Raw genomic sequence first — 22,914 nt, 5'->3', positions numbered from 1 at the left:
CCTATTTTCATAGAAGCCTTTCATATCTGCATCAAGATGCAGCTTTGGCCAAGGCCTAAATTAACAGAGAGAAGAAATCAGAGAAAGATGCTAAGGAATACAAGTATAGGAACACCCATGTTGTTACCATATCTTTGGGATTTTTTTCTCAATTTTGGATTTTTTTTCACCGAGCAACCTCATCGCAGAAGAGGCTGTATCAAAAGTGCCAGCCCAGACGTGTCCCATTTCTGTGAGATCCTCAAGACAGAAACCAGACCAGTGAGGCCGTCTCTGCCTAGGTCACTCTCTCCCCTCCATCCTCCAGTCGAGCTGATTGATTAACTCTCCTTATCAGCCTGAGATCAGTTTCCTCCTATTTGGACACTCTGGCTACATTTAACCCAACATTTCACTTCTAAATTCTTTTAGATTTGGCTGCTACCTACTATTTATTGCCTCACGTGGAGTGCAATCACAAAATTAAAGGGCAGGCTGCAACCTTTCCTTCTGCAGCTGCTCAGCATCCACAGGGATCTTGTGCCTCAACGCCACCGTGCATCTAGACAGGGACTCGGGAAGTGATGGAATCCACCCCTGCAGGCCCTGCTGCTTTCCCACTAGCCTTGAAGGAAGGGCGTATTAAGATTTAGGCATCAGTCCCAAATACAAACGAATAGATCACAAAAGAATAAAAAGGAAGCCAAAATTAAGCATTTCTGATAAAAGCTGTTGCCAGGAAGAGCCAGCACAGCGTAGCCTCCATTCCTGAAGCACACAGCCAGTAATACGGCGAACATCTGACGGGGTTTGGGGCAAAGCATTTCTAATGCTGAGCCAAGACTAACCTGCTCAGAACACAACCATACCCATTGCTGGGTGACACACGTTATGTCAGCACCTGCACTTCCATCTGCGAATCAGCACCTCTAAGCAATTTCTTACGTGCTGAGGAAAGATGATTTAGTTTGGTGTAAATACTGCAATTTTTATTTCAACAGTCAGATTTAGCAATATTTGGTATAAAAGCACCAGGATTAGAGACTTGGAGCAGCAGAACACTTTCAGCTCTCAGCAGAGAGGGAACCGAGATGAAAATCGAGATTGTGTTTTGGCTGCTTCTGTAGTTAGTTCTCTGCCTTTTCAGGCTGAGGTGGGAATTGCTCCCAAAGATGACAGCAGAACACGCACACAGATCCCGAATCAAAGAGGCCAACTGCATTTGTCTTTTCAGGCAAGATTTGGCCACTGAAATTCCTCAACTCAAAGACTATCTCAGTAGAAAGGCAGAAGTCTGCCCATACTGGTAGAGGCCTTTGGAAACAACTGAAGGAAGATCTGTCCCAGAGCAACCACCACAGCTGGTGGAGTCTCTAACCCACACCGACACTTGACCTGCACAAAGGTTAATGCAGGGGCAGTACCAGCATCTGGCTTTCGAGGACCGAGAACACCTGAGCAGCTGGGAAGAAGCGTTGTGCCCGTTCCCCCTCCACCTGCCCTGCAGCAGGGAGCCCCTCACGCTGAGCACCGTCACAGCCCCGCTGCCCACGAGGCCCTGCACTCACAACCGAGGCTGCTTCTGAGCCAAGTAAAAAGGGCTCTGTCTTCTCACCAACTTACAGGAATTCTTCAAGGCCAAGGAAACCTGATCTGTCAGGTGCCCTGTAGCTTTATGCAACTGCTTTACAGTTTACTCTCCTTTTTTTTTTTTTCCCGAAGAGGAGGCTGACAACTTGATTCCTGAAAGCACAATTTATAGGCCAGCTTCAAAGCTATAGGTCCTTCTGAGGCGCTGGTTGGGGAATTCACATCAAAGATGATGTGCACATGTTGTTCTGATGTCAGGGAGGACGGCTGGCAGAAATCTCTGTGGATTTACTACAGTCCCCAGAACAGGGATTAAATTATGCACTGAAGCTGCCTCTGTAAACTGCAGGAGACAAAGAGAATAAGTGGCAGTGCAATACCTCATAATCAAAGCCTGGCACAGTTATTTCCATAGGTCTCTTGGAAACTGTCAGGGGATTAAGAGAAGGGACATGTGTCAAGGTACCCTCACTGAAGGGACAAGTGGAAGTTGGCTTTGTTTTTTAAGACTGTCACCTCAAGTACACTTTTTCCTGAGCAAAACATCTGAGTAGCACGCAGGTGTTCAGTATCATGATGGAGAAATAAAAGTTTCCTCACTTTTTGCACAGCATTAAAGAAGCAAAGTGCTCAGTGGTTTAATCTAATTTGACATGGGTTTGAAGTGCAGGTGCAGAATGAGATCGCACCAACAATTTGTGCTATTCTCTGTCTAAATCCAGTACCATTTATGGTGTCCATAGCCCGGGAAGATCTAGTACAGGGGAAAAAAAAAAAAAAAAAAAAAAAAAAAAGAAAAAGAAGAAGAAGAAAAAAAAAAATGACCAGAAGAATGGAAACTAACATGTAATAGACGAGAGGTTTTTTTATATCATCAGTCAAGCAATACAAGAGCTCATATAAAAACAACTTCCTCACTTTGAGCTTTTACACTACTGTCCACCTTGACCTGCAGGGAAATTCTCGTAAACCACTGAAGGATGTGTGCTCATCACAGGTGTATCAAGCCATACTAAAGACTGCAGAAAAAAAGTTAGACAATCTGAACCGGTTTCTGTTCACCCACAGATTTATTGCTAAATGAATTGCACCAAATGCAGGTGAAGCTTTGATCCTCCAATGTTTGGGGCCAAGTCCCCTTCTTCTCAGCCACTAAAATCTAGCGATTGTGAACTGTCTGTAAGGATGCCATCAGCACCTCTCTTTCCAAAGAGTATTTTTTTGTTAAAAAAGTGACAATCGTAACATAAGAAGTCAATATGTGATAGAGAAAAGAAAAAAAGATCCAATTTACTCAGTAGTGAACTGAAGAAGCCACACTACTCAAAGCCCAAGTAAGGCCTGCACATCAAACCATTTGCCAAGTCACTTTTAAACCGGATTCAGACAAGTGAAGATTTCTCAGGCACGTGGAAGGCTCAGAGGCAAGCAGGGATCACAGCCACAGCCAGCCTGAGACGACCGCAGCACCACCCCTTGCAACAGCAGAGCAGGGGCTCAGAGAGAAACACTCGCTGGGGCCAGGCTCTGGGCCGGGGGAGATCAGCCTTTTCTAACTCCGGCTCGGGGACAAGCTGTTCCCATGGGGAGGAGGAGGGTTTCACCAATACTAACCGTTCTGAACTGGAATTTGGCTGAACAGAACAAAGCAAAGCAGCCAGCAGCAGCAAAGCACCTTCCTCTACCCAAACCACTGCGCTATGCCATCGGTGATCGGCTCCATCCGCTGTCACCACCACCACTCTGCTCTTATTTATCCACTTCACAGAGTTTTTTTTGTTTTGTTTTGACTAGTACAATGGACTTACATACTTGCCAGGTATTCTTCCCTCCCCCTCTACAATTTAGCCTGACTCCCTTTATCAAAGTGTTTTGTTTCTGCCAGAGCCAATGTATTGCAGCTCCTTCAAGCTTTTTCCAGGTACCTCCCTCCAAACCACCAGGCTGTTCCCCTCTCTCACCTCTTACTTAGTCTTGTTTGCAGCCACGTCTCTGCCATTATTTCCTACAACTCACTACTCACCCTTGTTTTCTTAATTTCTTTCATCCTTCAGTGCTTTCTTATGCTTAGCTCCTGGTAAAAGGTTTCTTTTAGTGGGAAGAGGAAAAAAAAACTCACATTATTCTCTAAGCTTACATCTTATAACAGTTTCATCAATAATTGCTGGCTGAAAAAAAAATAATAATAATAAACAACAAAAAAAAAAGCTAATTCATAATGTTTTGTCTGCAGGCTGTTTTACACTCTGTAAAGCAACCGGGCACACTTACAAGTAAATAACAGGTAAGCAGGGCACAACCCTGTGCATATGCAATGCCTTCTGGTTTTATTTTCTTTTATAATTAGCACTCCGAGTTCTTCTGTCACCTCCCCGTAATATCACAGTAAGCTTTGTAATTTTACCTTCCTCTCCGGTACACCTGTAGTTTTACATTCAAAGTATGGTTGTTGCACAGAATACCTCGACAGGCTTGTATTAAAAATGCTCTTTAAAATTCCAAAGCTTTGAACTAAAGAAATATCTCGAGAAGTTTTCATGGAAAGTTCATCTCCGTTGGTTCAGTTCAGCCACAGTTAGATGCACCTTTTCAAATAATGGCAAAAAAAAAAAAAAATGTAAAGGGGTCAGACCCAATCAATACACTTGTTCAAACAGAATTTCAGGCACTGTGATGTGTGTACTTTTTGTGCTCTTTCTTTGTACTGCTCCACTCTGAAGAAAGGTTGCTTTTGCTGGTAGAGCAATAAAAGTCTTAGCCTTTTGAATACAGCCAAATAACCAATGGGAATGTTTACTAGGTGTGGAAAATATAGCTGGTTTTCATGTCTTTCCTGTGCTCATCTTTGTTCTTTTTATAACTACGCAAGACATACACACACACACCACAAGCAAACACTTTAAAATACCCGAAGACAGAGATAAATCAGAGGAGTAACATCAGATCGTGCCTTCCGTATCTCCCACGTTTTGACACTCGGTAAATCCAGTCTTTCCTTCATATCGCATCCAGAAGTTAATTGCTGAGACACATGGGAAACGTGCGGTTATACAGAGAGCAAAACCCAACAATATAAAATAAATACACAGATTTAAAGGACTGGAAATCCGACGGGCAAGGGAGGCTGGTGCAAAAACGCCCCTGTGATCGTGCTGGGTGTGCTCTGCCTGTGCCCAGCACCAACCTGCCCTCCCAAGGGGGAGCCTCAGGCCACCTCATTTGACCTTTGGCAATTTTTTTGAAATAGCAATGCACAAGTTTAGGGGTGTCTTTCAGTACCTTTTAGTTACAGATACACACAACTTCCCAGAGTAGCATCCCTCAATACGATAGTTTCCTGAAAAATCTCTCTCTGGCGAAAGTGTGTTTGTTTGGGTTTGGTTTGCCTCCGACTGTCCCAAAACAGTCTGGATGCCTCCAGGTACAGTCACTGCCCGGCCCTTCCAATTATGCACTCTGCATAATTTTTGCTTAGTCTAACATCACAAAACACTAGTTAGAAAATGGTAACTTCAAAAGAACTGCTTTCTACTCACACTTCTGTTTCATTATAATTACACTTAAGCTTCTTCATAGGCAGAGGAAAAGCATTTCCTTCTGACTGAAATGATATTGAACAGTAGTCTGCAAGTAGTCATCATGTTTTCTAGTCTTGGTATCAGAAGACAAAATAACATTTTGATGGAAACAGAACTGAAAAAGGAAATCGTCCCAAAGCAAACACTGGATACAAATGAAACTTAGCTGTAATTATTTAAGGACTACACCCATCCCTGTAAAAGGATAGTCACTGAAGAATAACATTTCACGTATTTAATAAAAAAAGTTTTATTTAATAAAAAGTTTTAGAAGAAAATCAGCTTGACTTTTTTTTTTTCCCCCCCTCAAAGTATGGAATTTGCTGTGGACACAGAGCAAAATCTTTAGAGAGGCTCATCTCACTGCAAACATTCATGGTATAGCCATTTAGGGCAAAATCCTCCTCTTTCATGCAAGCTTGAGTAAGCAGATTTTGTGTGCACGACTGAAGGAAAGAAGAGGAACATCTCCTGCAACCTGCAGAGCAAAACTGCCCGCAGCCCTTCCCCTTCGCTGCCAGAGCTAGAGGACCGCGCTCCTCACCCACCAGCCACAGCCCCGTCCTGTCCTCTTCCAGCCTGCATAACAAAGCTTCTGGAGAAAGAGTGCAGCTTCACTCAACCACAAAACATGTGGTCAAAGGCTCCTTTGTGTTTCCAGCCCCAGTGTCTGAGAAACAGGAGGAGCACGGCCTAAGCAGCTCAACTCTGAGTTCTGCTTCGTGGGCCTGGAGCTCAGCTACTCCCCTTGTTACGTGCCTGCTCTTGAGGTCACAGAGTCGATGCTAAGCCACAGAAATCCTTCTGACTGCCTCTCTGTATTTTGTTCCACGTATCAGGTTCCAGAAGAAGCAAACATTTCCAGTGGCCTCCACCAAACTCTCGTCACCTGAGTTACAGCAGAAATCAGCATTGGTCAGTAGCTAAGTGCAATCTGCAGGGCCAGTGACCAGCAGGCAGCTCTGTGGCCAGTGCCACTTTCACCTCCACGTTTAGGTGATGAGTGAGTGATTACGTGTGAGTTACTTGTAGTCCTTCACTTCATTTCACTAAAAGACCAAGGAAGTGTCAGACAAACACACATCTGCAAAACAGAAAGGATAGCATCGTAGTAGTTGTATTTACATCACTACCCTGAACAATCTTTCTATTCAAGAATAAACAGATTTAATCAGATGGTAAGAAACATTTCTTAAAAAAAAAATGAAGCTTTTATGTAGGGGGGAACTTGACTCACATCCTAACAATACAAGTGCAAAATCTGGGAGCTTCAAGGGGATTTGAACCAAAGAAGAGCAAAACGCAGCAGCAACACAAGCAACTCTGGATTTCCAACTGGAAGGATGCTGGTAAGAGAGCAGATAAAACAGAGGCGAAAGGAGGCAGTTATGTTAATATTTTAATCTGTACATATACCATTTTCCAAACTGTTACATTTTATTTAAATTAATGTTTTCTTGCAAAATAGTCATTTATGCTTTCAAAACTTTTTATAAAGGCAAAAATAAATCATTATTTTGGCAAAAGGCTTTGAAGTTGATACTGGCAGTATTGAGGTAAAATAGATTACATTAGCTAAATACATATTTTTAAGAGTATTTCTGAGTACAGTGTTAATATAATATGATTTCTGTCAAAATCTGAAACTTGAAGGTCAGTCAGTTTCCAGGGGACTATATCTACCACTTGGATATAGCAAACAAACAAGTTAGTGGTTTCACAAAATACTGCAGAAGTATTTCTCAGCCATTTCTCATCTAGAGCTGAACTCAACTAACCATTACGCAGTATTGGGCAATTTTTGCATATCTTGCACTCGGTTCTGTTTTGTTTTCTTCAAGTAAAAGCAGTTGCAGCCATTCATTTAATCGTATTTTCTCCTTATATAACCACCTCACCCTTTGCCCTGTAAGTAAGTAAAACACTGAATTTCAAAATTTGGCAAAGTAAAGCACCAGAAGAACTTACGTACAAAATTAGCAGGTGCCACGTTATGTTAATTTTACCGTTTCCAGGATAAATAGTAGTCAATACATCGTATTATACTGTTTACTGAAAAAAAAAAAAATCAAAAGAAAAAATATATTTTCTAGTGAAATGGCATGCCCTATTTTTTATTGCTTCACATATTGTAATTTAAAGTTTTCTTCTTCCACATCTCAACTTTCAAAAAATATAATTTGTTAGCTGTTTGTCACTACTGTCAAGAGCAACCTAACAGACTGTATATCGATACCACCAAGTTAATCATACGCAATCAAGAAAGCAGACAGGAGTTAAAACTGGTTATCATTATGGCTTCCATGGAAAATTTCATCTATACAGTGGTTATTAATATTTATTAATATTTAGAAAATCAAACTAAAAGTTCCTTGCAAAATATCATTTCATGGGCAAAAGGGTGGGTGATTAACTCTACAAAAATATTCGATCCAAAACACCTTTGCATTAAACCTCTCACTTGAGTTAGCTCTACCCATACCCTATGGACGTGCATCTAAGATTGTTCAATTTTCATCTTTTTCATGAAACTTTACATTGTGCATCTGAGCCTGAGGGGGAAGTAACAGCATCCTGTAACGACTACCTAAGTAGTTCCTCTTAAAATGAATGCAGCCCTTGATTTAAACAATTTCTAAAATACATTCTGTTCTAAAAATACATTGTCAGTATTTTACAGAGTTTATTAAAAGTGCCATTTATTCATATAAAAAAAAAAGTCTGAACTAAGCTGAATTCAGAATAAAATGCTTTGCAATTCTCTTCATTTTCACAGAAAATCCCCCCATTATTCTCTGAACGTATTTCCAACAGAAGGCGTGATCAGCCGATGAGCATCTCCACAGAAAGCAGGTAACGAGCCTCCTCTTTCTTCTCTGCGGTGTCACTAGGTGGGATTTGCTTTGAGTCTTACGTCAGTGCTCGCTTACTGCTTTGGCTGGCGTGAAGTAAAACGAAACACGGTTAGACATGAAAGCGAGCAAACCGACGCCGAGCAGCAAGCGCTTTCAGGAAATGTACTTTTGTGTCAAAGCCTCCTGCAGTTTGACAGGATGAACAATTAATAGAGACGCATTAAGCAAACAGCTATCACATGGCATCGCCGAGCGCAAGCTCAAGCTCTTGGGTCCCCTGCATATTGCTGGTTATTGCAGTTACTCGCCTAGCAATTTTCCACATCCCCGTGTATGTATGTATGTTTATACAGACATACAACATGTGTTAAGTCTGCCTGCAATCACAGAATGGTTGAGGCTGAAGAGGTTGGAAAGTCGCCCTGCCCAACCCCTGCTCACATCAAACGATATCCTGGCACCACACTATGTTTTTGGGTTCATGAGGCCAAACATGGGTACCCTATCCACGTGCAAAGATGCCATGTCACAAATAGCGATAACCAACTAGCATATTCACTAGTTGCCAAGAGCTACTCATATATAGCAAAGGTAGAATTTAGTTCTCTTTCTGAGAATTTAGTTCTCAGAAAGATAAACTGCACCAGGACAAAACCAGCTATTTCTGCCAAGCTCGGTACATGTGCTCCAAATGCCTGCACATGTTCCCTCTCGCTCTGTGTGTAGCTTTTATCCCAGGCCTTTCTGAAGACAGGGCACTGGAAACATTCATGAAAGGCCCAAAGGGGCTCTTTTATTTACATTTTTATATATATATATTTTTTACAGGTATTTGACTCTTACTTTAAATACCTTTGTTTTCAGATTCACTGAAGATAAACACCACTTGAGGTGTTCACTCAATCAATCCTCTTTACTGCTTCACCTGTGTTTTGATGACTTTGTCCAGCATCAGGCAATAAAATTTGGCCAAAGGAAATCAGAAGGATGAACATAATTTCAAAGGGAACCAGGGACACATGGTGAGTGCTATAACTAGGGCACTTCTAGCAGGCAAGTATCATAATATTTACATTTCCCTATTTCAAATAGGGAAAACACCGTAAATACTACTGGGAAGAGATGATCCACGCTTCTTTATAAGGGCAGCAAAATTAACTGAATACTTGAAACGTCAAAATTACCTCATCAGAGACAAAAATTAATTCTTCTGTTAGCACAATTCAGTGAAAAACACACCCCAGGCACAAAACAGTCCAACGCTATTGCAGAATTAGTTACGTAGGGCCAAATTTTCAGCTCACCTCAATTAAGACTCTGATTTGAGCCCATGTGCTTTTAGACATCAGCCCCAAAAATGAACCCCCCTGCTTACACAACTTTGTTTGCACGTTGGATTCTCTCGTGAAGCAAATATACATGCCACGTGCAGGCAAACAGCCCTACACGGGCCAGCTGTAGCCACAGCAGCACACAACGCTAGCCATGGGAGGGCAAACTGCGGCTGAAAATCTGGCCCCATGCTACCAAGAGCAGAGATGTCTCCTTCCTTCACCACGGTAAGATTATGGCAGTTTCTTATCTGTAAAGCTCCAGCAGTCATTTGAAGACTTTATTAGCCCACACGTTAGCTGATTAGTAGCAATATCTGTTACACAGGAGTGAAAGGTTTCTGAAAAACGGATGCATGCGTTCATTTGGATCCGATTTTAGTAAAACTTGTTAAAATTCAGCAAGCCACAGCAAAGATACAATGGCAAATCAGACATGCCAAGAGCAGTTAGTTCTTACTTTTAAGGTGTTTAAACAAATGTGTAGTGAAATCCATTGCTTAAGGGGGAGTGAGGTGGCTGTGGTACAGAAGGTGAGGGTGCTTTAGGTGGAAAGGTCAACTGCTGAGCTAGAAGGGATCACATACACCAATTAGGCTGCACAATCAAACATCCGTATCAAAACAGAGCCACCTCAATTTTCTACCACGTGGATAGGAAACCCGATTAGCAACAGCAATGAGGTGTTACGTTATTTTAGTTACATGGAACACAACTTAAACAACATTTCTACTTGCTATCTTTTTCTATTAGTTGCCTTAAGTTATGCAAATAAACATTCCTGTTTTGATGAGAATATGGACAACTGTCTTAAGGTGAAGTTTCACTGGAACATATTAAGGCACATGATACTGACGTATCTTAATCAAATTCTGCTTTTAACATCACAGTTCTGGAATAGCACCCAAATTTACTAACTTGGTTTCAAGATTTTCCTGCACTTGTACAGGCTCATTTGTTACATGCCAAAAAACAGATATAAAGGTGCTATATAGAAAATCACACACACGCAAATATAGATGCATATAAACATTTTTCTTACTACAGAGCATGAAAAATACATTTGAAATATCAGAATAAAAAAAAAATACAACACTGTAAGTATACTTGTTTATAAAGTAGAGCAATGGTTAGAAGACAATCTTGAAACTACAGAGACTGAAACTCAATCTTAAATTCTGCCTTTTCATTTCGGAAGGCCAGAGGTAGACCTGTTTCCAAAAAAACAGAGGGATACTGGGAACTGACTTCTTGAGACATGTACTTTAAGAAAGACTTTAATCTTTCAGACTCTTGGCATGATTTCTGTTTACAAGGCAGATTTTCAACATGCTGCACTACAGGAGTTAGATAAATGCACAATTTCTATTAAAAGTGATTTATATTATCACAGCTTCCTAACACAAGTTATCTGCTTTACAAAAATAAAATAGGAAAAGTTAAGCTTTAGTTCTTTCAAAGCAAATCTTTTTTTTTACTACATCTGGACATTTAGGGTTGGATTTTCAGATATGGTCCGCTTCATCAACAAGAAGCAACTTTGGCAATACATATTTTAAATTCAAACTACAAAAATAAGAACGTGAAGGAATCTGTAAAATTAAAATAAATCAGAATGTGCAATCAGATGCTCAACATGTTACATAATTTTCTTTTTTAACCACTTTTTTTTTTTTTTTTTTTTTTTTTTTTTAAGAATTATCCACCTTTTCATTCTTGTTTGTTTTTAAATGAGAAAGTAATATTTGCAATCATTGTGTAAGAAATGAGTCTTTGAGGTAGAAATGTGGTAAAGAAAACTGGGCACAGATGGAAACATGAGGACTTTCTTAACAGTCAATTCCTTTACTATTACCTAACTTTTTTTGGTTTTGTTTGTTAAGTGTCTGAGAGAAAAATAAGCCGGGTGCTATGCTTCACAAAGGTATTAAGCTAATATTAAAACAAACCTCTCACAACTGACTGCAAATGTATTTTTCAAGCAGCAGTTAAACATTTCAGGGAAGACACATTTTAATTCTCTCTTTAGGGAGAAGTAAAGAATTAAGTAGATTTTAAGTAGATACCCCAGAATGTGTGTTAATCTCACTTTGAAATAATTATCATGAAAACTTTAAAATGTAAAAGCAAAAAATTGCTTTTACGTAGCTATTGTGCTACGTAGCTATTACAAGCTACCTCACAACTACTACGTTAACTATAAAATACAAACAGATCAAACATATTTCAGTGCCGTTCACCTTCACACACACCAAGAAGTATGTTACCTGTCCACATGAAGACTGTTTACTACGGCAGCCTCTCTGCTCTTGCTGTACGGACATGGGAATAATTTCAAGAAAGGACTGTGCTCACCCTTGATGCTCTTAGTTTTGGTGCCATCTTTTCCCAGAAGCAGCCAAAACTCAGGTGGCAAAATGCTGCGTTGGTTCCTACCTCCCAAACACAAAGTCCTGCTCCGTGACCAAAGCGTGCAAAAGTCAGTGTTACAGTACTGAGGACCTGCTTACTCAAATTGGGACCAGACAACCTGAGGAGAAGCTGTTTCTAGGCAGAGATGCCTGAAGTTCCAAGAGGTTTTCCCTGAAATGCTCCCAACACCTTCCAATTGTGTTTATTTATAATATCTAGCCTCAGTGAATCCTTATTATTCCTTCAAGTCCGTTAATTTCTCACAGAACCCCTCCAAAATCTCAAGTTTGATAACCTGAAAATGCATCCTTTCCTCTGAAAAAATCACGTTCCCCTTAGATTTCGCTGCCACCACATCTGAGTATGCAGCCACACTCAATCCACAGTCTGTTACTCCAGATGTGTGGTACGCATCTGAGTATTGGAATAATCTGTCTTTAAGGGAAAGGCCTTGAAAGCTTCTGTGGCAAGTACCATATGTTTAAACTGACAACTTCAAATGAGGAACATGCATATTTTTTCTCCATCATAGTTAAAGCTTCCATTATTTCCATTCTCCGCTGGAACAGTGAACTGTGGAAGTTATAAATGGCTGGTCAAGTACTTGCTAGAATAGCTGCTGCATGGATTAATATGCCATACAAATCTGTTAATTTTTTTTTTTTTTTTTTTTTTTTTTTACTTATTTCAACTATAAAGCAATCAAGAGTGAAATTGTCATCTTTAATAACATATTACAGAGGGTCTACTGCTTTCCAGGCATCAAGCAGAATTCATGCATGGTTGTCTTGCTCTGATCTCTAATCCTGGTCACCAGACAGAAACATACCAATACCCATTTTACAATGTCTTTTTCAGCCTGTTGTTACATAGCTCAAGCTGCAAATGATTATACTATAGTTTCAATCATCAGGCTACTGAATCTTTCTGTTAAAAATAAATAATTTCCCTTCATTTTATACATCATCAACCATTTTACTTTTAAAAGTGATTACAGATACAGCTCACTTCAGATCTAGTTCGCATTCAAAGAAAATGTTCTTTGTGCTATTAGTAACAGCGAGTTTCCAAGTTCTGAACTTTCTGCTCACACTATTTTCTCCCATTCACCCTGTTCACTGAATACCAGACCCTGCTCAATGTAAACCTTTAGCTTCTCTGAATTTGTTACCTATACACACTTCTCACTATTTTGAATGTGAATGGCTAAAATTCTCTCTTTTGCCAGAAGTTCAGCAACAACCACACACAACTTTAGAAGCAAGTAAGAAATAGCTGTTATTTTGTAAATAACTAAGTATTACCTGCTACCTCCTTGCTCCTCTGAGAGGCTTCAGAAGCCAAAGCGTATGATATGGTAATGATGCGTTCCTGCTCTTGCAGCTGTGAATCTAAATCAACTGAGTTGTGCTTGTCCTGGGCAATAGCAGGCTGTAGATTGTGCATACTAGCAGGAAAGTGCAAAACAACATTAACATTTACAAAGATAAAGAAAAATCCACTCTGCAGATGAGAACAAGCTTCAATACATACAGCAAGTTTCGGATCTCACACATCAGACTCCGTATTTCATTGAAGTTCTTTGAAGTAGCGTTAGATATTGTATGTAAATGACCACAGCAAAGACAAATGTTGCAGCCATTACAAATGCAGTCACAATATCTGCATCTCTCAAGTACATCTGAAAGTCCTTTGTAAATGGGTTGTTTACATGAAAGCGCTATAAAAATGCTCTTTATTTGAAGTTGTTAATAAAATTTCTTGTTAGAGCTCAGAGGAAGAGATGTAACCTGGTGGTCCTCAGATGCAGACAATTCTACAATCTTACAAAGAAACTATATTTGCAGGCATCTGAGGTAACCAAATTATTGATACTGAACACTTCAGCTGACTCTACATTAGCTCTAAGTATCCAAAAGAGTTCTTTTAGAACTCCACCTCTCTGCAGACAACAGAAGCTTGCTCTCACATTGATTTATATTCTGCTCTGTGCCTTTCCTTCCTCCTCACCCTCATCTACTAGCCGTTTGGTAAAGACTCACTCCTATTTTAGGATGCTCTGAACAAGAAAATGGACATACACAAAACCTGTCATTATTCTCTCTCCTGTATCCTTTTCTATAAAGGATCTCTAAGCGTACTAAGTATATTACACTGTATGCATTTTCCACCACACTTAGATTAAAAAAAAAGCCACCACACTCAAATAATTAAATTGAAGAGGAAATAGACTGTTACATAAAGTCAGATTCCAATCTTTAACACCAAACTACATATATGATCTGAAAAATAACTGACCTCGATTTAGTAAGAATACTCTTTATCTTCTCTGCTTTACGCTGCCTTGCTGCCAGTTCTTCTGTAGAAAGAGGTTCTTCTGGCTCCAATTCAACATAGCGTTCTGGAATTGCAACCTTCTCAGGTTTTGAAAGCTGTGGAAAGAAAGCAAGCATCAAATTTTAATAACAAGGACTTAAACTTTGAGATATATTCTCCTCAATGTGAGAACACAGTAGAAACAATACAGCAGAGGTCTTCACAGCCAGTACACGTAGCCCATGCTAAACATTCCCTTTGGACATAAGCTGATGCCCTTTTAACAGTGTCTTTTTCCTTCCTTTAGAAGATGGATCAAAGAAATATTAAAGGGGATTACAAAAGAAATTAGAATCAATAGGTAACCTTTTCTTCAGCTCAGTTTAGAGCCCAAAGTAGGGCACTACCTCAAGTTGCTGCACTAGAAAGAAGAAACCGTATACAAGAGTGAATGGACAGACTTAAAAGAACACTGGAAAATATTTGTGTCATGCCAGTGAGGATTTCCTATAACTGAAAGGAGATATCACCTGAAGTTTTAATCCAGGGTACCACTCTTTTCAAACCACACCATCTTTCTCTGTGAGCAGCAGCAAAGAAAAAAAAAATCCCCAAACCAACAGTTTGTAATCATTGCTGGAAATTCCTTGACTGTAGATTTTGAAACCTTAGGTGTTCAAAAGTTGCCTAGGGAACTGACCCAGAAATATACTTACATCGGGCATTTAACAACATGTTGAATACACACAATTACAACGTGTTGAATACACACAATTATGTAGACTGAAAATTTTAATAACTGAACCGATTGCACAAAAGCTAGCAACAAGTTGTGGTCAGGATCAGTTTCTTTGCAGACAAATTTTGCTTCTAAACCACCTAATGAAAATTCAGTTTACAAATGGACATTGAAAATGAATGCTCAGAACATGAAATGGACTTAGAAAATGAATGCTTAGTAGAACAGACTACTTTCAAAATGCACAAACAGCAAATGCACGGATAAACAAAAGTGATAAAAGGAGAACTATCCCTCCCCATCCCCATTGGATTTCTGTAAAACACTCATAAGGCCATGAGTTTCCAAAATTCAAAGTTTTAAATGGTGCCCGTAAAGACACAACTGAGTACCTTGCCTCATGAGGTATGGAAGTAGTCAGGTGAAGAGGACGGTAAATGAAATGGAAAAGGACAGCACGGGTAACCTGAGAAAGAAGCTTTAAATCCAGATCTTCAGGCCCATTTCAGTCACTCTCAGGTATGACAAAAATGCCTACACACAAACGTGTCCTATCTTAGGCTGGAGGTGCTAGTTTGGATGTAGTGATTCAAGAAGCCCTGAAGGCCTTCCGGAAAAGATTTTAATAGAGTGCAACAAGGAAAGGCAATGCAGTAAGAGCATTTATTGTATTTCTGAAGTTTACAGGAGCACTACGTTTTCTGTAGAACACATTGAAAGATTAATGAATGACGCATTTGTACAGAGCGATCAACAGATAATGGCTCATGTTCATCCTCTTAAAAATGTCTCCCTAAATGGCACCCTGGCAGCTGCTTTAAGCAGAGTAGAGGTGCTTACTAGTCTAAGTATCATTAACAATTTCATCGACTTTCCATCTATCATGGCATTTTACACAATGCATACTTCTATCTTTCCACTTGTTCTACTCTTCCCTTTCCACCAGATGGCTCAATCGCATTTCAAACAAATACTTAACTCAGTTAGTGGAGTGGAAACAAACCTCGTGTCCAGAACACAAAATCACTTGGAAAGCCACCAAAAAAGCTTTTTCTGTTCTGACCAGGATAAAGCAGTGCTCCCTCTTCTCTAATATGTTTAGCCAGATCAAATGAAGAGTAACATATTCTGTGGAACGAACTTCTACTTCCTAGCAGTTTCTTAAATACTCTTCATGTTGCCGTCTCATTATTTTTACCCCCCTAATTTTTACATACCATTGCCTAACTTAATAACTTTTTCTGTATAAGGCATGATGTGTTTCAGACAGTAAAGCCAACCTTTCAGTTTGTTCTCTCCACTAGAACACCATACGAACACAAACCTTACAGAAACTCTAGGAGCCAGGCCATAAATATGCTTCCTTTTCAATACCTTTTTGTTGGAACTTGCGGCTCATTTTTGAAACAAAAGACAAGAATTCACTACCTAGAACTTAGAGAAAGGTTAATATGTTGGGAGATGGAAGAGATAGAAAGGAAGCACATAACGAGTGTTACCTCTCTGCTGATATCTAAATCATAGTCTTGAGGCTCCAGGTCTGTCTCTGTTACTGTTACTGCTATTGGCTGAACTTTTAGCCATTCATTTTCATCCTTGTCTTCTCCACGAATGGCCCTCTCAAGTAGCTGCAAATCAAATTCTTGCTCTCGTTTCCACTGGTAATAGATACAAAACAATTAATAGCATTCAACCATACTGACCATTTAGCAACGTACATAACTACGGCTGCAAATGCTATATTGCTGAAAGAATCCACAGAGCATACTCCTGAACTGACAGGAAAATGAATACGCTACTGCATTTCCTGGAACATTTGGCTGTGAGATTTGATCTCTAGCTGTGCTGCATGGATTTCAGAGTAGTGTTGAATTCTACAGACAATGTTCAGCTGTATTAAATTCTAACAAATATAATAACCACAATCCACATATGCTGATTAACATGGCACTAGCACCAACATCCGTGGAAGCACAGATGTCAGTACAAGTGAATCTGTGGAGTGACAGCCTTGCCCTAGGCATTATAACCAGGCAATGCTGGGTGAACTTGAATGGCCCCACAGAAAGGACATTTATGCTGCAGATTGATAATTGCAATTCGTAAATTGTATGCTAGAAAAAGACTTGGTGATTAAAGCTGGTATTTTACATACTAGCCTTAACTTGTCTTGAATTCGTAGTAATTTTCGTAACTTCTAAGCTCTTATGACTTTGCTCAAAGCCATTGTGTTCAACTAGCTACCTGCAAAGATTAAAAATCTTTCATATTGCCTTTACAAGAGAAAGACTGAGCAATAATAAATTCAGAGCACATTTAAATTAAACAGCATATTTTAGAGTTCCCAAATTATTGCATAGTAGCCCCTTCACAGCTACAATACAGCTGCATATAAACTCACACTTAAAAACCCTACCAACACATTTTTGTTCATAAGGATCAAAAAACTAAGTTCTGCTGCAGCACCATTCCATCTCAGCAGCTTTACCATACAGAGCTGAAACACTGTATTAAAAGCAGTGAGAAAGAAAAGGGACAAAATCAACAACCAAATTATCTCCTCAAGTATTTGAGGCTATCAACAGGAGAATGTGTCACTATGTTTATTAAGAACACGTCTAACATTCCTATTACAAAGCTCTAGCTTGTTTTGGTTGAATTTTGAGCTCTATTTGAAGTCCTTAGCCTCCATGACACTACCTGCGTTATGAAATCTGCTTGAAACCTATTCATGCACAAGCTCTCAATCTTCACTCAAAAAATGTCTTCCATATGTATTTAAAAAGTTAAATAGCTAAAAGGCAATTACATCTCAAAAATTAAGATTTTTTTTTTTCCAGAATTCAAAAGAGAAGAAATGTTTTTCTCATTCTAATACTCCAAACTTCTTATTCTACTCATATTCAAACCAGGCCTGATTGACATCGTATATTTCAAATACACATTATCATTTTCAAATTATTAAATGTAATTAAGAAAAACATCAAACCATTATTACAAAGCAGAGTTTTTATTGGCTTTGATGTTGCAACTTTTACATTAAAAAGGCATTTTATATAACAAATGAATTCATGTACTGTGATCAATACTTAAAATGTCATTCTACATTTGCGAGCTGACCAATTAAAAATTCGAGTTACATATACAATGTATGTTTAAAGCAAATGTTACATACTGAGCAGCATTTCAATTATACATTTAACTGTTTGCCATTTTGGCTGCTAAATAATTGCAATGCTGTAAGTAATTGTGCTATCAAACATGCTTTTTGCGTGTTGAAGCCCCGTAGGTACAAGAGATGACCTCTACAGAACACTGCTAGGGCTGAATTTAATTTCAATTCTTCACAGCAAGGAAAAAGACTAAGATGGCACCCAAATTTATAGACAAAGTATTTGCCACAAATGTTAATAAGGAGTGTCACAAAAATGTTTAAATTCAGCTCGTGTATGTTATGTTAGACTCAGGAAACATTAGAAGCTCTGATTTAGTTCTAATTAAAATATGAAAGTAACAGTTATCCCATAGTTCTACAATTCCCAAATGTTATGCACTATCTTTAATAAATTTGTGATTGCAAAACAGAAGACAAAATAGATGAATGTCTCCAAGTAGTGCACTCATTTACTGGGAAGGTAAATATAAATAATTGGCTGTAAAAGTGTGTTACTGAGCGGTGGGAATGAAAGGCTGAATATTATAGGGTTTTTTAAATGCTAGCAATTGACACACACGTACTAAATGCAATTAAGCCTGGTAAAAATTGAGTAGTCCAGTTAGAAATTGTAAAATAACTACAAAATTTTGCAAATTAAAAACAAGCAAACAAAAGAAAAAAAAAAGAGGCATTAGGTATGATGAGTGACAAATCTAAAAGCAAGAGATCTTGTGCAATGAATTAGGTAAAACAAGGTGATCATTCTAAAGCTCTAGTGGACCAAATGAAAAATAAATTAAAAGACTACAGCATAAGTGCAATTACAGTACAATCTTGGTTTAGCACCAAGTGAGAAACTGGGTAGCTTCACCAATTAGGATTGCTTTGGTTAGTATCCAAACCATATAACTACAAACTTATATTCTGTACAGCATTTAATCTCAGAATGCAACAGAAGTCCTTTTCTTCAGCTGCTTAAATTTGAGCCTTATTAGAATATTCTACATTCTGAGCTTTAAAGAAGAATTTGTGCCAACTGAAAGACATTCGCTCTTAGAAAATTTTCTAATAAGTGTTATTAGGTTTCAAAACCGATTATCCATTTCACTTTAAAAAATAAAAATAAACAAAAAAAAAAAACACAACAACCAAAACCAAAGACACACACACACAAAAACCAACCAAACAAATATACAAACTGCATGGCCTGATATTAACATTACTATCTTGCAGCCTAATTTATGAATTTAAAAGAAAAAATAACCTTGGAGAATAAGAACATTCTAAAAGGCCCATTCCATTATGAAGCAGTTTTAAAACCATACAAGCTTCTTACACTTTCTAAATACAATTCCAATAAAAAACAAAACCATGTCTCCGGAATCACTCCAATATACTCTCATCTCCACTCAGCACACTAACCTCTGACCAACTTACCTGCTGAACCTGCTACATATACTGTTAACTACTAGTAAAAAATGATCATCTGTTACTCACGCTCTCTGACCTCATTTTATACTGTATAATACTAATTTAATTAGACTAGAAGCATCACACACGCTCAAGTGAAAGTGCTTGCTAGGAAAAAAAAATCCAAAGATATTTTTAGCTTAGTCCTTTTAAGGCATATCTAACATACTGAGCCTATGTCTGCAGAAATGGGCCTGACGAAAGAGCGAGATGAAACAGACTGCCTTTCTCCTTGGCTAAGAGTTCTCTTGCGTTCCCGAACTAACGCCTTCTGATGTCGTTTCATTCTTTCTAGTTGCTCCTCTGCACTCATCTTGCCTCTTTGGTGGTCTCCAGAGTATAAACGTTCCAAGGCACTCTTTGGTCTCTCCTGAAGAAGGCACAAGGCACACAAAACATGTGTGGGAATCAATAGTTCATAAGTAGTATACAAAAAATATCTTTCTCCTGCCTTATTACTAAACTAAGATGATTTTGCTCTATTACTTTGTATTAATTTGCATATTTAAACTCTTAAATTTCTATTAGTAGTGGTGATTTTTGATTCTAAACTTTGCTTTATGAATCTATTACAAATGCAATACACTGTCTGTCTACTTCCTGATTCATTTGAGAAAGTGAGAAAAATTTGATTAGATCACAGGTGTTGGGTTCTCTCCCACACTATTAGAAACCTATCTCCTGCTAGGCAAAATATACTCTGGGCTTACGAATATTTTGAACGATCCAAGCATTTGCTTTCAGACGTTCAATTAAAACTTACCTTGGACCTATCCCTTCGAAGCGTTGCATATGATGAAATGGTAGATGATTGGTGCAATCTGGAAGTTGATCCAGATAAACCTTCATAAAGAAAAAAAGAATGCTTTAAAACTAAATGACAGACAGAAGGAAGGTATCTGTGAAGAAAGTCAAATCTTAACAACATTTGCAGTTAGAGGGGTAAGAAACAAGAAGAAAATAAATAAAAAATGAACCCCTTTTTCCAAAATACCCTCTCTATCTTCATTTGTTAAACTATTACAGAACTGTAGCACAGCAGAATGTAGTGGCAAGTTGTGTGTAGTGTTTCATGGCATTATGTTATTTTTCTTTAGCACTTCCATTTAATTAATTTCCACAGGCAATTAAAGTGTTTAAAAAATACTTGACTTTGTAAATACAATACAGAAATTATGACGAAGAATAATTCTGAATACAGGAGACGTTCTAACATCTAACTGCATGTTTTGCTGTTTTTTTTAAAGCATTATATATGAAGCTGCTTTGTAAAAGGCTGGTTATCTATAATGGCACCATTAAGAAACATAAAATTTCGAGAATTCCATAGCATTACACAGTTAACCGAAAAATAATGATCTTAAAATAAAGACCACTTCCAGAAAATCCTAGGAGAGTAAAGCTCCTATACAGAAAGCACCGTTACAAATCAGCCGTGTAAAATCCTGGCTTACCACGGGTAGGTAATGTCTGGTATCCACTATCAGAGCTTATTAAACCGCTGGCAGGTTGGCTGAGGTCACCGCCTATCGTTGCTAGTTCTGGCTCACTCACATATGAACGCAGCTCTACCTGTGTGGAAAAATACTTACTGGCTCAAATGGAATCACAGACAGCAAGTCTTAATAGTCTTAAAACAAATCCCAGTAGGTTTTGTTTATGGATTACTGAATCTCTCTGCCCTTACTATACAGCATAGATCCATTCTCTGTCTCTTTGTTACAAAACAGTCTCTTGCATTATAGGTTCACACAATCTTAAAGTGCAGGTTTATAAATCTGTGAGTGCTCACCCTATAATCTCCATTTACATACTGTCCTAGTTCTCTGTCTCTCTTTCTTTCATCTGACTGCCGTTTCAGGCCCCGCACCGACGTGTGCCTGATGACAGTGGCTTCTCTTGGGAGAGGTGGAACGGCTGGTGGCTGATCTTCAGGACTGTATAACTGAGGGAGAGGAGGTCTGGGTGGTGCTTCATCTTCCTGGTAACGGGAAAACACGGGTATTTGGCAAACAGTCTGCAAACCGTCTGGCATAAACTGTCTGAAATTTCATTACATTGCATGAGTTATTTATGACTGCTTTAGCATGCTCTTCACTGTCCTCCAGGTCTTGAGGTGTTAAAAGCAAAGGAGACCCAAGAAAGCCAACAACCAATCAACCAAAAAGCATTTCCAAAGAAGAGCAAGGAAGGCTCTGCCTTGGTATGCTGGACAGCAGTATACGGCCCCTGTGCATAAACCTCCCAGTTCGAGACATATTCTCCTGTATTTGTTATAGCTTAAGGGGTTTGTAATGAAACTGAGCGTCTCCTTGTTGTGCCTCCACACTGCGTGCACTTAGTAACCATGAAAGCTTTCAGTGTTTCAGCCAGAAGCAAATGGAAAGAGTGGTGAAGGAGTCTCACAACAGCAGTACTTACAACCTTTGGCTTTAGCCTAACTGGTGACTGAAGAGGCGGCTCGATTTTCTTCAGCTGCGGTGCTTGGTGCTGCGTTCTGGCCTGGAAATAAGGCTGTGGATACAGCCTAACCTCCAAAGAAGGTTTGACCGGGCTGGCTGGAGGGCTCTGTGGAATGGAGGGTTTGCTATCCACGGTTGTGAGAGAAGCTGGTAAGGAAGGCACTGTAGACTGAGAAAATGAAGGCACTGTTTTTCTCTCTAGGGGAGAAATATGCACAGATGTTAGACACTGTTATATGTGTGCTTCTTGTAGCTATCAACTTCTTGTATCAACTATGTTCATAGGAATAGAAATTAACATCCTTAGGCTTTAAAAAACAGCCTTAACACTGCATGTTATTTTCAACACAAATGGTTTGTTTGCCTTTTTTTTTTTTTGAATAAAAGAATCTATGATTGGTAGATTATAGGATGGGCAACATTTTCTTGATGAGGATCAAACATGCCCTTCAGGCTAAAAATAAAAACCTACACTTTAATATCAGCCAGTGAAATCCCCTGGCAATGGAGAGAGGAAGGAAAAGCCCACGAGTCACATGCAGGCAGTTCACCAGCTGGATATGGCCCCACTCAACAGATTCCTTAAGATGCCTCTAGATCTAGACACAGCTAAGCACAAGAGCCATACCTTAAATAACATAAAATCTCACCATCTAAGAACAATTTTATCTCTGTGCATACAAGGTAAGCAAAGATACTTTAAGTATGAAGTGAGTTTCCAGGAGGCATTAACAGCCTCTTGCTATCCCAATGTGTCAGGTCTTTTCTTCGAAATGTAATAAAGCAATTGAAATGCAGACCACACACACTTTCCCTTCCTCTTTTCCATAGCTGATGTTGTTGCTCTGCCCACCAAACACCTGCCTGAAGAGGGAGGGGGAAGGTAACTATGGCAAGGGCAGCTGGGCAGCATCCAAGGGAAAAACAGCAGATGAGTGCAGAGAGGAGCTCCGGGACGGGGTGCAATGTGGATACTGCTATGGTATGAGCTTGTTACGTGAGAGAAGCTCTTCCTGCATCTTGCA

General features: G+C 39.1%; 1 protein-coding gene across 10 annotated transcripts in view; it reads right to left on the bottom strand.

Annotated features, from left to right (window-relative positions):
- Positions 1 to 6,539: 6,539 nt before the first annotated feature.
- Positions 6,540 to 22,914, bottom strand: part of PLEKHA7 (pleckstrin homology domain containing A7) — a 135,393-nt gene continuing 119,018 nt past the window's right edge. For 8 of the 10 annotated variants that reach the window (XM_082762119.1, XM_082762122.1, XM_082762127.1 and 5 more), the window contains 10 exons: positions 21,849 to 22,087; positions 21,220 to 21,408; positions 20,882 to 20,999; positions 20,191 to 20,270; positions 19,597 to 19,797; positions 16,300 to 16,458; positions 14,044 to 14,177; positions 13,050 to 13,192; positions 9,794 to 9,902; positions 6,540 to 8,085 (listed from right to left, as the gene is read on the bottom strand). In XM_082762119.1, coding sequence (XP_082618245.1) covers positions 9,805 to 9,902; positions 13,050 to 13,192; positions 14,044 to 14,177; positions 16,300 to 16,458; positions 19,597 to 19,797; positions 20,191 to 20,270; positions 20,882 to 20,999; positions 21,220 to 21,408; positions 21,849 to 22,087 — 1,361 coding nt within the window. In that variant the 3' untranslated portion in view covers positions 6,540 to 8,085; positions 9,794 to 9,804. The remainder of the gene's footprint in view (positions 8,086 to 9,793; positions 9,903 to 13,049; positions 13,193 to 14,043; positions 14,178 to 16,299; positions 16,459 to 19,596; positions 19,798 to 20,190; positions 20,271 to 20,881; positions 21,000 to 21,219; positions 21,409 to 21,848; positions 22,088 to 22,914) is intronic. The other 2 variants (XM_082762121.1, XM_082762123.1) reach the window with 2 other exon arrangements.

This window comes from Aythya marila (assembly GCF_965140915.1).
Source record: "Aythya marila genome assembly, chromosome: 5".
Taxonomy (NCBI): domain Eukaryota; kingdom Metazoa; phylum Chordata; class Aves; order Anseriformes; family Anatidae; genus Aythya; species Aythya marila.
The sequence above is the reverse complement of the archived record's forward strand: the minus strand, read 5'-3'. Positions and strand labels throughout refer to the sequence as shown.